Source organism: Hetaerina americana, unplaced genomic scaffold (genome assembly GCF_022747635.1).
Source record: "Hetaerina americana unplaced genomic scaffold, ioHetAmer1.1.p SCAF_8, whole genome shotgun sequence".
Classification (NCBI taxonomy): Eukaryota; Metazoa; Arthropoda; class Insecta; order Odonata; family Calopterygidae; genus Hetaerina; species Hetaerina americana.
The window spans coordinates 72,629,200-72,648,517 of NW_027287427.1; the positions used below are offsets into that span (position 1 = coordinate 72,629,200).

At 35.9% G+C, this 19,318-nt stretch overlaps 1 protein-coding gene across 3 annotated transcripts in view; it reads right to left on the reverse strand.

Moving 5' to 3' along the window:
- The window catches only part of Lcch3 (Ligand-gated chloride channel homolog 3), a 159,106-nt gene that overhangs the window by 75,695 nt on the left and 64,093 nt on the right, over positions 1 to 19,318 (reverse strand). For all 3 annotated transcript variants that reach the window (XR_011702829.1, XM_071596730.1, XM_071596729.1), the window contains exon 3: positions 4,134 to 4,201. Coding sequence is in view for 2 of the 3 variants with exons in the window: in XM_071596730.1 (XP_071452831.1) it covers positions 4,134 to 4,201 (68 nt within the window). In the remaining variant the exon portion in view is untranslated. The remainder of the gene's footprint in view (positions 1 to 4,133; positions 4,202 to 19,318) is intronic.

Sequence of the window (19,318 nt, forward strand, 5' to 3'; positions counted from 1 at the left end):
ATTAAAAAAAGAGCACAGTACTCTTGTGGACACGCGAAGTGTTAATGAAATTTAAACCCAGCCGCCGACATGGCGTAACGTTTTTGACTGATGTCATGGGCCCTGACCTTTTGAAAATGCCAACGACTTCAGCTGTCGGTCGCCTGCCCTGATTACCTTCTGCTACCGATTGAAAGTAATACTTATACGTGGATAAACGAAAATAAATTAACCTTGAGGGCCCGGCTGTTTCGTTTTCGGATTGTTAATTTTTTATGGTATTTCTTCAAATTGCTGAATTTCATTTTCTTTGTATTTTATTTAGTAGTAATAATTCAGCTTTTATATCTTGATATTAAGTTGATGCCCATGCGTTATAAGTATCATTCTAAGGATGAAAATATTTGTTCAATCTGTATAAAACGAATTTTAAAGGTATTGTTGAATAATATTTAGTCATTTTTATTGATAATTATTTTTTCGTATGGATTGATAAAAGGGTTTTTTAAATCGTAATGCATGTATGTTCCTAATTTTGCTCCATATTAAGGTAAATATCTATTTTATCATCGCGTGTGTGAAGAATATTTTAACTACTTAAAGATTAATTATCTTCGTAAAAACCAGCTGTTATTTTAAAAAATTTTCGCAGAGTTCTGTTTATTTTTAAACAATTCATTTAGATTTATAATGATACTTTTAATGTACGCATACAAATGATTTCCAGCCATCGAGGATTCATGGAGAAATTTTAATTTTGAAGTTCAAAGAATTTTGAAAGAATGTTTATCACTGACATTATTAGCGCCCTCATGTTAGTATAGTGTAGGTTTATCAGCACATAGATAGCTGGCTGATGCAATCTTTAGTGAAACTCATCCTTTAAATATTTGTTGGATGCCCGCACACTTTCTCCTTCTTGTATCTAGCACATGAACGAGTGCTCATTTATTCAAAAGTTTATGCTAAAAGAAGTTCAGTTATGTTTGAATATTTTCAATCTACAATTAGTTTATGTAAAAACAACGATGCAACAACGCCAGCCATTCTTGTGAAAGTCTGCTGGTGGATGTTGCCATAAAATGAGAAATAATTCCTTTGTAATGAATGTTAGTACGTAACCAACCGCAAGTTATAAATGAATTAACGCACTGTAATATCTTGTGTATTTTTATTAATTGATCAAATTAGAGATATACAGACGTTATCCGTTTTTCAAGGGGGATGATTCGAGTCATAGACACAAGAGTTTCTCTTTGAGATCTAAGTTTAACCCTTATCCATAATGTGCTTATCGTTTCCGGGCACTCAATATGTTTTAACGGGTAACATTAAGATACTTCTCATTTTTAATTAAAATGGTTGGGATTCAGCTATGAAAAGATGATTTAATTGAGTCACATTATTTTTTAAAATAAGCTTGTATTCAAATTAATTCGTCATCTATTGTGGTCGTAAGCTTTTGCTCGACCCTTTTTCAATCAACAACTTTGAATTATTACACTCTTCCCGTTGCGGAGGTGATTTTAGGAAATGGTTGTCTCGTAAAATGAATCTTAGTTGGAAAGTAAGCAAATTTTATTTGAAATTTGTTGAACGGCCTATAGGATATTTGCCAAACCATTTGCGAATCATTGAAAAGGGATTCGCAATTAATTAAGTTTAAAAAAAATTGGATACATTTAAAAATAGATCCACCAGATTTTTCCCGACATTTTTAGAGTGTTGAAGTACATGCGCCAGGAAAACGGACGCGTAATGTTGGGATTCACATAATGGATAATTGGTAACGGGTAATGGATAATTATAAAATGAGATTTTCAGAATAGGACAGGACACTCAAATTTCTCTGGACACGGACGTAATGTGTTGCCACCTCTCACTATGGCTGTCGATAAAATTTAGTCGGTTATAAGTAACCTCCTCATCTAATTGATGTATAGAATCGTTAGTTGCTCACTCAGGGACAAATAAAGCTCTATGATTCATCATTCCGTGAGTTTTCTTCTGAAACTACAATAGTTGATTAGGATGTTTTCATTCTGTAACTTTGCAGTGACTATCAGACATTTCGTTGAAAAAATATGAGTATTTATGAGTTTACTCGTTCTGATCCCCGACGAAGCAAGTAAGCCTTGAATTAACAAACGGCTGCCTTATTCAAAGAGGCTTTTTTTCTAAGGATTTTAAATTGAGAAAGGGACATAGATAGTTTTCGCTAAATAAATATTTTGCAATGAGTTCAAGTAACTAGAAAAAGAATTTTCCTTAAAAAACTTTCTTTACACATATTCATCAAATAATATTTTTATTCCACATTTGGTATTTCGGTGCTATTTGATTGAACTGACGGTTTTTTGGACTTTGTCTGTCTAATGAACCTCATTAAAATATTTTATTTAACTCATGCATTTACAAGGGTGTTTTTATTCCAATTCAAAAGTGTTAAAATAAAATTAATTAAATAATTTATTGTAATATAAAAAGCTTACGAAAATTGCAAAATGATCCTATAAATTATGAATAGAAAAATATAAGGCTGACATTACTTCAAAGAGCACTAAATTTGTGAAATCTTTCTGACTAATATAATTCATTAGAAGGCAAGAATTACAATATTGTTTTTGTAATATTTTCCAAATGCTGTTTCCCTTATGATATTAGGGTCATTTTTGTGGCGATAGAGTCATTTAATGAATAAAAACTGTTTAGAAGTAATTGAAGGCATTGATAGACCTTCCATTTGGATATTTTTGTGGATGGAATTATATTTAATTTTTTACCGGCTTCAGGCCCACTTCATATGAACCATATGATTTTTTGCTTTCGAGAGTTGCCATGCGTGTATAGTTTCCATTAATCTAAGCATGATTTGTTCCGACGTTAATGTGATCGAGGTGAAAAAATGCTGCACACATATTCACTGCACGCAAATCAACAGTTTCTAATGCTTGGGTCTGGGGCCGTGAAATCTACGGTGTCTTGTAGTGGCATGTAAATTGAGTCAGGAATTAATGAAAAGCACCATTATATTAACCACATCGAGTGATAAGTAAAATGCATATAAGAACTTGTGTAGGTCGTATAAAGTATCTCTAACTTAAGCAATATTTTTTGTTGTTAATCGATTTACCAAAACACAGAAATCAACCAGAAGGTTGGTTTATTAGGCAAGTGAAGAGTTCATTTATAGATAGATAGAGGTCTTTATTTGGGCAAAATTGAGACCAAATTGAGACCTTCTTCCATTTAACCTAAAATAAAGTTTCCATTAAATACTAACCGGATATATATTATGTAAAATAGACTTATTAGCAAGGCAATTGTAGGAGAGAGGGACTTTCCCTGTGCCTCCTGTGGTTTTCAAGGAAATATTGTTCCTGAAACATCACATGTTGATACTTAGGTCGGAATTAAGCCTGGGTCCTCAGGCTAGTGGCCCAGCTATCTACCCAGTGAGTAACATGCCTACTACTAATGGATTTAGTTGTGAAAAATGACTCTTCTTCATTCATATCTTTTAACTTTAACTTTTTTCAATCGTCGAAATTTGGCTTTGGAAGTAAATGGTATCTTTCGGTATCTTTTACATTTAATAGATAAATGACGAACTTTAGCCAAAGACAATGTTGACTCTTTTTTTATTAGAAGTCACCTTCACTTCCAGTGAAAATGGGTTTTTAATGCGTCTACTGCAGTTATATTTAGGACTATTTGTCGCCCTTGAGTTTCTCTATGAAAGGATGCATTCCACTTTTGAAGAAAAACAATTTTAACCAGAGTAGGCGCAACAATATTTTCAAATAAAATTATATCAAATATCAAATTATATCAAAAAAAGCTAATTTCAATTTTCTCAATTAAAATACATACACATGATCTTGCTATATAATTAAATAGGTTTAAATATGATCTCGGAAATAGACTCCGGCATCAGACTATCCACTATTCTTCTGGAATATGAGGATTTTTTTTATTGATACAGCATCATTTCCAAGTCTCGTTGTTTTTTGCAATCCTTCTTTTAACCTTTCTCATTCAGTGTGCGTTCAGTACCTTTAATTGGTTGTGCTTTATTACTCCTACAAGAGAAAAACATTCAAAGATATAGAAGTAGGTTTAAAGAGTGGATATTTCGGTAGAATAAGACTTACCATATTAACTTCTGAGATGGAATCGAAACTGGCTATTGTGAGGTCCATTCCCACGTAAAGGGGAGCTCCTGTAATAATTAAAGAAAATAGCTATGAGAACCTTGAACATTTGATCATCTCCAGCAAAACACAAAAGTTAGTTCACCAATAAAACCTAAGAATAGCTAATATTAGGTGCATAGGAAATTTCAATGCCATTAAAGGTCACTTGTGCATCATTGATCGATAGGTCTTCGTGAAACTGAGAGGTTTTAGTGGTGCGTGTTGAGAGAATTAAACGTTGAATACCTATACGATGGAATTCATTCATTCTGAACAGAGAAAAAAAAACTTTGTGAGTTCCACAATTTTTTATTCAAGAGACCCGTTTTAACCAACAGTTGATGTGTTCAGGTGGAATCAAGTGACAATATCGACTGTTTGACGGAACTGATCATTTCGATAAAAAATTGTGGGATTAACAAAGCTTTGTTTTATCTCTGTTTAACATGAAGTTTCATTAATTTGAGCCTATTGCCATTTACCGTATTTGGTAGCATATGAGACCCAACGGCAAATAGGAGGCACCGATATGTAAGCCGCACCCTCATTTTATTTGTAAAACTGCAAGGAAAAAAGGTTAACAGCCCGCGTATAGCACCCCATCAATTTATTTTGTAGTTACCTTTTAGTTCTAAGCTGTTTTCTAATGATCCGTTGTGATAAAATACGTTAAGGTTCGTTCGAGATCTCGCTTGCTCCTCTTTTGATATCGCAGATGCGAGAAACGCGATACTCACGACACAAAATAGCGACGAGCTTAATGCTATCAATTCCAGCTACAGCATTCTCCAATTGAATAATAGAAACAATATAATGTTCTAAATAAAATGGAGTCAAAATAGGTAGTACTGACCATCTGGGGCAATAATGTTATTCAGTATTGGTCGTTGACCCATGGAGTTCGCAACTTCATGTAGAAGACGCGTAAGATGATTTTTTGAATTAAAATTTTGGAGAAAATGATGCATCTTAGATGCCGTCGAATATGATAATTCATTCATTCTATTCATCGATATATTTTTATCTATCTTTTTTTCTGCGTTATTGCTCATAATAAGATGTTATTCTTGGATTGGGAATGAGAAATATTTGCTCAAAATTTGTATTCATGAATGATAGTTCAAATTGGAGAGAATTGCAAATTTATGAGCGGCAATAAAATTATACGTCAATCTGAATACATTTTGAAAGACGTCACACGAAAGCTCATCTTGCAATAAAACCTTATCTTACTGAAATAAAGTAGCAGTCTCCTCGCTGTAAATATTTTGGCTGCAGAGAGGGACGTGCAAGTGCTTTTCCCAAATTCTTATATGATCATTAAGCTTTTCGCAAAATCCTCCCGTGATCTCATTCTCCTTCCACTACAGAGACACAGCAAAATTAACTTTTAAGTGGGGGGGGGACGAAAACAGTGCAGGGAGGTGAGCGATACGGAATCGTTAAAGACAGTGTCTCATTAAAATCGAGCCTTCGTTGTAATTGAATGTTTCCATCCGCCGAATTCCTTCTTTAATGACGTGCCCGACAATACAGGTTTCTTCGTTAGGGAAAAGCACGCATTAATGGACTAGCAACTGAATATACGTGTCCTATCCTGGGGGAGTGGATTATAGTTATGAGTCTATTTGTCAGGATATATATTTTTGATGATCCTTTATGGAAGCATATGCGCATTCTCCATAGCATCTGTACAAAGTCTCAAAAATATTTCGTAACTTCTATTTCCCTAGATTGCGGTTTCTGCCTCTATTGTCCAGTCTCTCCATTGCACCAGCTTACCATATTGTGTGTCATTATGTTATATCTTTCAAAAATTGGCTACGCCCTTAATTATTCTTGAAAATATTCATAAGATGAAAAGGAGAAGTAAGGAATCTTCAGTCGAGTTCGTGTTAAGAAGTTTTGAAAAAGTGACGAGAATATGTGTTTGTTTATACACGGAATGAGATGATTTCAATCAAATATGTTTATTTTCTTAAAATCTGATTTTACTGTTATTGTTTCTTTGCAAGCAACTGCTAAATCTTCACGGTACACTGCAAGCCGCCACAAGGGGTGCAGCGGGGATTGTTAGGGCACTGTACATGCATGGAGAAATATTAGTTCGTGCTACCTGAAATCTAGTGACAACTTTCTCTTTTACCTATTCATGATATATTCCTGCTACTGTCGTAACTACAAATATTACGTAGTCCTGCTAAAGGTTTACCTTTACCTAGTACCTTTTTTAAGTTTAGTGAATAGTGGAAATGAAAATAGTAACTTTGCGATTCCACTGAAGCTCCGTGAGTGATTTCCAGCCGAGCTCCTCTAATATTTTGGATACTTTACTGCGTTTATCGTGATAACGTTTTACAAACCTAGCTCCTCTATGCTGCACGCAATCCAATCCAGCAATCAATCCAGCTTCGTGAGGATCCCATATACTTGCAGCATATTCTAAATGAGGCCTAAAGGGCGAAAGATTTCTCTTTGACCGTTTCTTGACATTTACCCAGTACTCTTCTGATAAATCCTAAATTTTTGTTAGCTTGTCCACATATTCCCCGTGTGTTTCATCCAGGAGAGGTCGTAAGTGAGGGTAACCTATTTGCCACGTGGTGCACTCGCATGCTTACCGGCGGACGGGTACACCTCCTGAAGTCACCAGGGTAACGCTTCCTTCTTTTCAGTATTTTTACCCAGTATTCTTCTAATAAATCCTAATTTTTTGTTAGCTTGTCCATATATTCCAAGTATGTGTTTCACCCTGGAGAGATCGTGAGTGAGGGTAACTCCTAGGTATTTAATTGAGTCTACCCAATCCATTTCCGTATTCCCATTGTAGAAGGCGTTCGGGTGGAAATCGCTCTTTTTCCAAAAAATTATGACTATGCACTTCTTAAAGTGCAATTCTAATTACCAAGTGTCGCACCAGAGTTTTATAATATTTAGGTCACCTAATAAAGCTGCTGTACCCTAAGAATGACGGTTATGAATGTAAACCACTGCATCACCGGCAAATAAACGTATCTTACTGGTGACCACGGAGTCAGTGTCGTTCACGTAAAGTAGGAATGTAAAAGATCCGATAAAACTTCCCTGTGGAACACCTGAGGTAACTACTATTGCATTTGAGCTAACTCCATGTATAACTGCTCTTTGAACCCGACCATCCAAAAAGTCTTCAATGCAACCCCGGATATTTTTACCTTTGTCATATGCTTCTAGCTTTGCGAGTAATTTACTATGAGGTACTTTGTCGAAGGATTTCTTTAAATCTAGAAAAATCACGTCCACTGGAAAATTAATCTCTCCCGGAATAAGAATATCGTGAACAAAAAGCGCAAGTTGTGTCTCGCAGAATCTCCCTTTTCGGAAACCGTGCTGTTTTTTCATTAATAGCTCCTGATTATCTAGGTGTCCCACGATCGAAGTAGCAATTATATGTGACCATGACCTTGTACGAAATGAATGTGAGGGAAAAAGCTTAGTTCCTCATTTTCTAAGGTATAATACTTTCTGGAAAGTCCTTGTATGAGAATATATATATATATACATATATATATATATATATATATATATATATATATGTATACATATATATATATATATATATATATATACACATATATATTATATACATATGACAAATACTCATTCATATGGAAATAGATATAACGAAAAGGGATAGGAACACATGTAAAGGAGGTACACAGTAGAGGTGGAAAAGGCGGAATTAAGCTGATCACAAGTGCAAAAATATTTCCTAAACCGGGCAGTTCCAGAGTTCAAGTCCCGGTCTCGGAAATATTTTTGCACTTGTGCTCTGCTTAATTCCGCTTTCCCCACCTCTACTGTGTTCATCCTTTATATGTGTTCCTATCCCTTTTCCTATATATATATATATATATATATATATATATATATATATATATATATGTATATATATATATATGTATATATATATACATACATACATGAATGCATGTATATGTAACCATAAACACAGTAATCAACCCTAAAGTCGGTTTGGTCGGTGATGGTAGAATTCACCCAGTATTAAGCCCGACGGCGTGTGAAATTCACAAATTAAGGTAGTGGGGCCAGTTCCTTTATCTATGCCAGTTATGATTTTCCAGAAAGATCTGGTACCCGAAAAATCACATAGCTAGGGTGGAGCTGCGGGTGCCCTGAGAGGCTTGCCCTGGGATCAAACCTGGGCCATTCGGTCAGTAGTCCAACGCTCTACTCCTGGACTACCGCGACCCCCCCCCCCCCCCCTACATACATAAATGTATACATACACGAGGTTCTTCTGTTTTGCTCACTGCGAACTGTTAAAATGTGCGCTACAAAAAAATCCCGCGAGCTGTGAAGTATATGTACACATACATGCATGCATATATATGAATATAAATTAAATTTACTAGGGCTATAATTGCAAACACACCTATGCTATTGGCCTTTCTCTTAGGCCTTCTGTATGCAATGTTTAATTGTATTTCCAACTAATTTTAATTTCATTAATTAAAACTGACTACCCTTATTTGAGCTCAATATTTAATGGCTCAACTGAATGTAGTTATGCAGAAGCAAGTTTCCAAGGTGGTGCAAGAGAAATAAATTATTATCAAGGGAAATACTTCTAATCGTCCACCTAAAATATCTGAATGTAGCCATATGCCTCTCGTTAGATATGGCAGAATTCGGAACGCTGTGGGAATTAGCGGAGTAAAAAATTTAGATAAAGACCAAGGCACCTTACGCGTCAAAAGTTGACTCATAGAGAAGGGCAGCCAATCAAGAACTGCAAACTTCGAAGAAAATGGAACACAACCCAAGACCCAAGCACAATGTGAGGGAATGAAATAGTTTCGAGTAATGATTAAATTTAGGAAAATACTTATTCGAATTGACATGGTCGATAATCGGCCGAAACTAAAAATTAAATAAGCAATGATATTATTGATTTTACGGTGATTGATGTCCGTGGAAGTGTGTAACCTTTATGTAGTAATTTAAAATCATGGAATTAATTATTTCGTAACCTTCATCGCTTTTTGTTTATAAAGAAAGAAAGAAAGACTGTGAGTTTCAATTAACGGTCCAGGCTATGGATTAAACCAGTGGTTAAGCCGCTGTTTTACCCATTTTGCACCCTATTTATGTTAAATGGCTGTTTTAATGAATATAATTCACTTCAGTTTGAATAAAGTAAACGGAGGCAGACGTGACTTCCTGTGAATTGCAGATATTCACAGATAAAATAAAAATGATTGTTTTTAAACAAATTTAAATGGTTACGAGCAAGGTACAAAAAATTTCGCTGCTTTTTAGTATATTAGCCATTAAAGTTAGTGAAAACAGGTCTGTTTTTATTTTAATTATAAGTTAATTATCCTCTTTTTTATTTTTTAGCTGATTTTTAAAATGTCTTAGAGTTATACCGTAAAATATATAATGAATGCTACAAAAAATAAAATGTCATTAATATTAATAATTATATCCTACCAATGTGAATGTGCGGTAAAAATAGAACGCTCATGGATACAAATAACTGCGGGAGATGCTGCAACAGTAACTTTAACCGAGTCATCCGCTAATGTGCATTACAATGCAATTACTTCAAAGTGTAAATATCATGCGCCTTGAACCAGATTAGAACCCGGATCCTTCGATAATTTTAAGTGTAAGAAGACGTTCCTTGTTAATTTAACTGGCTAAAGTAGTCAGCCGGATATTAAGGGATCAGGTTTCAAATCCTGTTAAAGCACACTTTGGTTAACACTTTGAAATTGTTGCAGAAAAGTATGTTTAAAATAAATGGGTAAGATTTAAGCGAAATGGTATGGGTTACGAAAGTAGTATTTTAATACGTTGCCATTGGAGTCAGCTTCTTGTGCAGAGTACATCCTCGTTGCCCTAATCCTCAAACCTTTTGACACGGATTATTGTGATATTCGAAGGAGAACTCATGGGGCACATTAAAATTCCACCCTATGACTAAACAAATACGAGGCAAATTACTGGAAATATTTGTTGACCTCCGTCAATGAGAAGCGGGATATGTGTTTAATTCCTTTAACACCAGAGTAACATAAAAATCTTGAATGTGTGCGATGTGGCTTTAAAAGAATTATTCGTTTAAGAAAAGAGATAGAAACTAGTTTTTTTTTTGCTTTTACCGAGTAATTCTTTCTCTTCAGGTTTTCAACTTCTATGTAACACGTTTTTTACTGGGGAAATCACCTGTGATGCGTATTCAGTAGTATTCAATATGTGCCACACTCATTGGGCAAAGCCAAAAGAATATACCACCCACCACCCCTAAATCGTCACCTTGATGTAAATTATTTTGGGCCCCGAATTCAAATTATATCCCAGAATACAGGCGTTGGATTGCATAAATATCTCTCCGTTTTAATAACTGCAGTCGTTTCTGCACGATAGAATTCATTCCATTGCGTCGCTGCTGTTAAAATCTTCGACTGTGAAAATGTCCATGGCGTCAGTGGGGTCGTTACTATCTTCACTTGCGAGCGATAAAACGGTCAGAGGCGTTGGTGGAAGGACATGAGCCTTCCCGGATCCGCGGTTTCCATGGGCGAGACAAGATGGCAACGCGGAATAAAGAGGGGAAAAAATATAATGCTTAAGGGGAAGGGTGAGGAAAACAGGGCGAGGTCAATGTTTGAGGAGAAGATATTTTGAGGAGCGTTTTTGTGGGGCGTTTTTACAGTAATGGTGGTGCTAGGCCTCAATATAGTCAGCGCATCAAGGAAGTATGTGGAATCCGGTGGCGTGGAAAGCAATGTACAGGGAAGGTTTGCGCAGTGTGGGGTGGGGGTGTATCTTCGAGATTGATGTCGGGAAGGTGGACTGGAGGCAGAGGAAAAGGGAGCGGAGGAATGGGTGGACAGGGAGTATAGGGGTGGGGGCGACGAGGACAAGGTGGTAGTTTGCTGAGCGAGCATTTGAGGATTATGACGCTGCATTATGACAGAGAGTGCGGGGAAGAATTTGGCCAGGAGGCAAGGAAGGGGTGCAATGGAATCAAAATTGAGATGGACGACTATTATTATATATGTGTATGTATGTATATATATACATATATATATATATGCACACAAACATATATAAATAAATAAATAAATATATATATTTGTAAGTATATATATTTCGGGGCACTTGGTTGCAGAAAGCATCGAAGATCTCAGTGTAGATTACGTTTCCTGGATAGCTCAAGTAGTTAAGAGCCTCCGACCGGCAAGTGGAAAGATCCGGAGTTCAAATCCCAGTCTAGGAAATATTTTTACATTCGTGATCTGCTGGATTCCGCCTTCCCCACCTCTCCTGTGTTCGTCCTTTGTGTGTGTTCCTATCCCTTTTCCTTATATCTGTTTCTATATAAATGAGTAATTGTTCGCCGTTTGGCGGGATTTAGTGTTTGAATGTGTGTGTGTGTGTATATATATATACACACATATATAATATATATATATATAAATATATATATATATATACATTTTTAAACATTTATATGCAATATAACATTTGGACGGCACAATAAAACACAAAAATAAAATAGATATACGTAAAAGGACTAAGATTTTTCCAAAATGTGCTCTTTTACGTGGTCTCTATTTTATCTTTGCGCTGTATTGTGCCGTCCAAAAGTTATAGTTTTCTGTATATATATATATCTATATATATATATATATATATATATATATATATATATATATATATATATATATATATATATATATATATATATATATATATATATATATATATATATATATATATATATATATATGTACATAGTTATATACACAAAATACAATATACCTAGATATATACGAGGGTCATCCGGAAAGTAGTACCCGTTCGTGCCGCATGAAGTGCTGACGACGCGAGTAGCCGCTGGACGAGGTCAGATAGCTTCAGTGGCTTGTCTGCCTTCTCTGAGCCAAGTTGCGTGACGCTAGCATTGCCTGTGTTGTTTCTGTGATTGTTTACAATGTTTAAAAAAATTGAGAACGCCGCCAGTTGTGAAGTGAGGGCAGTGATTAAATTCCTCAATGCAAGAAACGTTCGCCCATGTGATATTCATCGCCAATTAAAGGAGGTGTATGGAGACAATGTAATGGACGAGTCGTCTGTTCGGCGGTGGTGTCGCAACTTCAACATGGGGAGGGGGAACACACACGACGATGAGCGTTCGGGGAGACCGTCTGTCATTACAGACCAACTGGTGAGCTCAGTTGACGAATTCGTGAGGAACGATCGGCGCGTCACAATTGATGACATCTGTGAGCATTTTCCCAATGTTTCTCGAACAATTGTTCATGAAATTGTTAAACACCATCTGCATTATGCAAAAATTTGTGCAAGATGGGTCCCTCGCGTATCTCAATGAGCTGGCGGCGAAGGACTATGCAGCAGGAATACAGAAACTTGTCACACGTTATGACAAATGCCTTAATTTGCTTGGAGATTATGTTGAGAAGTAGTTTAAAGTATCCTCTTTCAAATAAAATTTTTTATGTTTGTTAATATTTACTTTTGTGTCTTTATTTGTGTGTGTATGTATCCAGACATATACGTGTAAATTTATACATAATTATACATTCAAAAATAAATGTACACACACAAACTAATATATATATATATATATATATATATATATATATATATATATATATATATATATATATATATATATATATATATATTCAAATACACACACACATTTACATATAATACTCGTATATTTAAAAATATTTATTAAATTATTTATCATGAAGCATATAGAGAAGGCCATTTGAACTTCGGATATTTAGAATATCTCCAAGGAATGTATGCTACGATATGTACCAAAATTTCTGGATCATTTTCAATGCCTTCAATCGTAAAAAAATGCCATAAAACTCGATGGTCGTTTAACATGCCTAGACAAGGTTAAAAACATAGAAACATTAAAAAATTATAACAAATGCCCACTATATTGTAGTAACTGTGTTCTAGTTCATCACACATTTTAAAAACTTTTGTCAATTCAAAATTTCAGTAGCAAAATCATCGTCATGTTTGTTGAGTTCGTGGTAAAGAATTTATGTTCACTAAAATTAATCGGTATATTGGTTGTTTTATTTATTCTAATTTTTGATGCCTTTTTCATCCGGTACCTCTTTTAAGATCTTGGATATAGATTCCATTCACATTTCCCGGGAGGCTTGGAGTGATGCTTTAGTATTCGGAATACTAAATTTTCTTTAAACAACTCGTGCTGGGTTAGATAACGTTTGATTGGGAAAGTTGGTGTATATTTTGATTGGTACACATTTTAGGACCAGATTACAGACTGATTGATATTGATTTTTTCCCGACAATAAATTTTATTATGAAGACCTCAAAACTGTTCATATATTAATGGACATTTATTAAGTTGAGCTTATGAATTTTCTGGGGCATCCATTTTTTTATATCAGAGAGGCAATTTATATAGCTGTGCTCCACTTAGTGGATTGTCAGCTGTAGGCGAAGAAGAATATTCTGTAAATGTGTTAAAAGTCATGCAATGGATAATCAAGAATTCCTCTTGGCATTAAAAGAAATTAATATTGGATGAACGGTCATAGATGATTTTCAGAATTGATTAATGCGATGAGAGTTAATGATAAGGAATAAGCAGGTATTGAACTTCGCCAAACCATCCATACATGCGTATTTTGGCTGATTTTTTCTTCAAAAGTTATGCTGTGAAAATTGTTCCTGTTAAAATCGTAGTTTGTAATAACTTATGAGCCAGTGAGTTAAAGACTGAACGATACGTATCCTTAGGTTGTGGACCTAATAAAATTGAGTGCATTACTTTTAGTCTGAATTTTCTACCTTAAATTATAGGAAAATATTTTTTCTAACTCATCTCATTTATTGTAATATGTGATGTGATAGTTGTCGAAATATATATATATATATATATATATACTCTCACACTCTATATATATATATATATATATATATATATATATACACTCACACACATTGGCTTCCCTACCCTAATGTGTGAATATCCTACGCGTCGGCCCTAGTATTGGGTGAACACTACCATCACCTAACATATATATATATATATATATATATATATATATATATATATATATATATATATATTTCAATTTATACATATATATGCATATTTTTATAATTATACATGAAACAGCGTTTAAACGACGAGTTTAAATTCGCAGAAATAGTTGAGAGATGCCAGAAGGCAGCCTTTCGCGAAAAACTTCCGTTAGAAAAAAAATTAGCTGTGAGAATTTACAATGACACGAGCGTGGTTTTTTTCATCTTTAGTTCACACATCGCTTAGTCAAAGGGAATACGTGTGGATATTTTATGGGGCCTTTCTGACGGGCCTCGTAACTTGGAAGTTTACGAGGTTCACCGTTCCACGTGAAGAATTCCTATCGATACGAAACGGAAATGTTCGATGACGTAAAAGATCCGTCGCTGTCGCCACTTATTCGCTGTTATATGTGCTTCCCCCTCCACGAGAGAATCCGGGTGTCGAATTTATTCTCGTAGGTGTGAGCGTAGTGTATTACACTTAATAAAACACGGCGTCATACTCGTACTCCTGGCCGAACCCTACCGGGTTCTCATAACGAGGAAAAAAGGGTGTTTTGCCCTATTCAGATCTGAAGCGCGATAATTAATACTGCAGGACTCTACCCTTTCTACTTAGAAATCCGCATTATTTTTGGAATAATGAATTAAATATTTCTTAACCTTCATCACTATTTGTTGATAAATAAAATAAGACTTTTGATTTTAATTCTTGTGATAATTTTGGATTTATCCAGTGGTTTTCCCGTTGTTTTACCTGCTGTTCACACCTTGTTTACGGTAAAAATGGTTGTTTAAATTGGTGCAATTCACTGTGGCTTGAATGAACAGTAAACCTAATAGAGTCTGGCGTGAATTTGTGGAAATGGTGTGTAATAAAAGTAAAATAAATGGGGTTTACACATAATTGCACACAGAGGACAACGCATTTCCCTACTTCGTAAATTAGTAATAAATAAAAAAATAAAGGAAAGGGGCTAAGTTAATATTTGAATTATAAGGTTTTTGTTCTCTTTTTCGCATTTTGACTGAAGTTGCTTACTTTTATTAATTGTAGCCGGGTAAATAATGTGATGAATTCTCCCCTAAACGATACGAAAATTAACTACTGCGGGGAGAAAACGTATATGGATTGCGTTTCCCTGCGGCAACGAATAAAAGGTATCTCATTTTGCTTATGAGGGACATCAGGAGTGAAAGAGCACTCGACTGAAATAGAGCTTCCTATCGTTCGGAGCTAAAAGGCATATCCTTTCGCCTTGTCGAAGTATTTTTTTTTAATTTTCACATGCTGATCCTGCTCATTGTATTGGTTCAATGGTGAAGCCTTGTGGGCGATAGCATTTCCTGGCGAACGATTGCATATAAAATTCACATCCATCCTCCGTGGAAGCGATGGACGGAACTAGGACGAAAGGTGAACGGTTTTTAAGTCCTCTTTGAGTAGTAATATTTGGAATGTCTCCGATTCATTCACGTGGACACCATCACATACTGAAGATAAACCAGATCGCTGCGTCAGGGTTTGCTGAGCGAAACACCTTTATAAAACACATCGATAAATTCTCAAAAGAAGATATTCGCTATGCATAGCAGTAAATAGAGAAGGAAGATGGCTTGGGAACGAACGGCTGCTCCACCCTCCATCTTTTCTGTGATTAAAACGAATGAAAAATGATTTTATAAACTCACGTTGGTTACTTGATATTTTTAATTCTTGAAAATAATGGTGTCTGCTTGCCCTTTCCCCAACATTTCTCCAATATTTTTCGAGTTCTTTTCAATCCAATAAACAATCCTTCGAGCCCTTGTTTTGAATTGCGCCTGCCTTAGCGTGGAGGAAATAGGAATCACCGATGCATAAAAATCTCCATTTCTTTCTAAAAGATCAGTTATTGACTTTGGATGGTATTTCTCTTCCAGTAGTGATTGGCATTCCTTAATTCACAAACATGAATGAAAGAGTTAAAAAAAACTGGAACTAACAGAAAATGTACTCGTGTATATTAATTATTCACTAGACAAGAGAAATCATAGGAAATAGGTACTGAGCGGAAATATATGTTGAATCTTGATTTTTAATAATTTAACTGGCTACGCACAGCAAAGAAGTGTCTCTTTAAATTTTACGACTGCCCATTAAAGTTATCTAGCATGTTCATTTAAAATCGGCAATGGGCACTTCGCCTCTTTTGTGATAAGTTCGTGGAAAAATTTCCAGCTAAGGAGTTATACCTATCGCTCATTCGTGGTAAATTTATAGGAATCATCTGAGGACAGAGAGTGAGTAATTGAATGGTAGAAGTGTGGGGGAAAGCAGATTTCATTTTTTACCGAAGTAGTTAAAAAGTTCATCGGAAAATATTTCAATTTCAGTGGCCGTCCGAAAAGTACGTTTTTTTATCTCTCGTATTTTCTTGCGAGAGTTAAAAAAAGAAATATTTCAGGACCGAACAGAAGGAAACGTATGCTTTTATTTTAATATTTCGAGTTCAACTTAATGTAAGCTTAATACGAGCGTAGGGTGGCGTGTAAAATTTTTACAAGCGATCAATATGGCTTCATACATTTTGATAACTAACTAAAAAAAGTAATCTCGGTATTGATGGTATTTCTGGACCACCTATGACAAACCTTTCTACTTCTATTTATTTTTTTATCATTTCTTTCTCCGGTTCTACGCACCGCGTTCCTATCTTCCTCCCAGCCGTCTGGAAAACCAATTTTCATCGTTACTCAGTTTAATTAATGTTTTCTCTCTTATGTCACGGCCATCAGTATCGCACTACTTCATTAGGTTTGGAAGTGTGGGATTAAAATAGCAGGCAAAAAACCTCTACCCAATCCTCAAGAACCACAAGTCCTCCACCAACGTTTTCCCAAATGTCCTTCCGTTGCTTTCAAACGACCCGCTAACTTATCAGATCTCCTCAAATCAACCAATTCACTCATTAAATCCCCACCCCATCCCAAAGCCACTTCTGAAATAAACCAGCATGTAAAAAATGTCCCATTTTCGAAACCCGAACCCCATCCCACTTCCACCCACGTTTTACCCTCTCTCCCATCAATCCTCTACTCCTCGTGCACCTCCAGTTATATAGTTTACCCTCTGAAGTACCAACTACGCCCTAACTTCTATATTGGACAGTGTACCATATCCCTAAATATTAGCATTAATAACCACCGTTCCTCATTCTTGAATTATTCCCTAATTGGGATGCTCCTAATCCCAAAACACGCCTCCGAACAAAATATTCCCTTTGATAGATGCTATAGATTATCCATTCTAGCATCCCTACCACCCTCTGACCCTCCACTCAAAACAATAGAATGGGCATGTATTTGGCTTCTTGATTCCTGGAATGAGTTAGGTATTCACATCAGACACTGATCACCCCATTCTCTAGATATTTTCATCCCCCTCTGCCATATTATAGCATACATAACTTTTGGTTGGCACAAATACCCGAATTGCTCTCGTGAATTCCTCTGCATCATCAGTATATATATATATATATATATATATATATATATATATATATATATATATATATATATATGTATATATATATAGATATAAATATAAATAAACAAATATATATATATATATAACGATTGTACGGAAAAACTCATACGAGCGGCACAATAATGGGCTGACACAACATAACACAAATAGAAAAGAATAGACACATATAAAAGAACACTTACACGGTAATTATATGTGTCTATTCTTTTCTATTTGTGTTATGTTGTGTCAGCCCATTATATATATATATATATATATATATATATATATGTATATATTTATATATATAATATGTATATATATACACACACAAAAATATTCATACATAAAGGTTCATAAACAATCTAAGTTTACGGCGAATCTCCTGCAAGGGAACTCGACGGCAAGCTCGTGAAGCGAGAGATGCACGTCACTCCCTACCCACTCCACTACACCCCCCGTTTCTCTCTCGCCTCCTAGCAGACAGGCCATTAGGAAGTCGACGAATTTCGAGCTCCCGCGATGCGGGGGATGGGTGGGAATGATAAAGTTTCCTGCGCCCCAGGGATTACGACCGCGTGCAGCAGCTCTTACGGCCACCCGGGAGTCAGGTTCCTAAGGGAACCTGACTCCCGGGTGCCCCTACAGGACCTCGTGAGCGTTCCCGAGAACGCTCACGAGGTTCCTGTCGCAACCTCGTGAGCGTTCTCGGGCTCGCGGTGTTGATTTCGGCGAAGAAATGGGTGGGTCGTCGGGAGGTTGGTGGTGGAAGGACGTCATTCCCACGGACTTTACTCAAAAGCTACTCTCACGCCGTCAACAAGTACGGATGGGAAGGGGAATAAGAGAAGGGAGGGAGAGAGGGAATGAGGAGGGATGGAGGCAACGTTCGTAGTCGAAGGCATCGGCGCTCCTGATTCGTTATATGATTCGCTCTCTTGGTCGTATATTTGAGACTCTATAACGGGTTGGGTTTGGTCGAAGGGGATATTTTTTTTTATTTATGCGGTGGTGGAATGGGATGGAAAAAGGGGGATATAATGGATACATCCATTAACCTTCCGGAACAGAACTTTACTTAGGAGGGGATATGGGGATGGATTTCAAGGACGAAGGAATGTCAAGGGCTCACGATCTTTTCTCCGTAACATCCCTTTAGCTCAGAGTAATCTGAGATAATCTGAAATTTTCTCTTTACACTATATGCACTGATTTATATTAAGCTTTCGGTCCTAGCAAAAAAACGCCAAATGGGTTGGCATGTCTTCCCCGCTTTCCCGATGGCCTGGTGCTCCAAATTCAAACAGGATGGCAAAATTCAAAGAGGATGGCAAATTGTTCACACAACATGAGGCCAAATGAATATTTAAGCTATTTGAAAGCGTTAAAACCATTTAACTTGACCGTGACTGGATCGAATTAATTGAATACAAGCATTTAATTTAATCAAACATATTGTTTCCCAATTCGAATTTAATTCATCATTTCATTAAATATTAAATGTTCCTCGTAA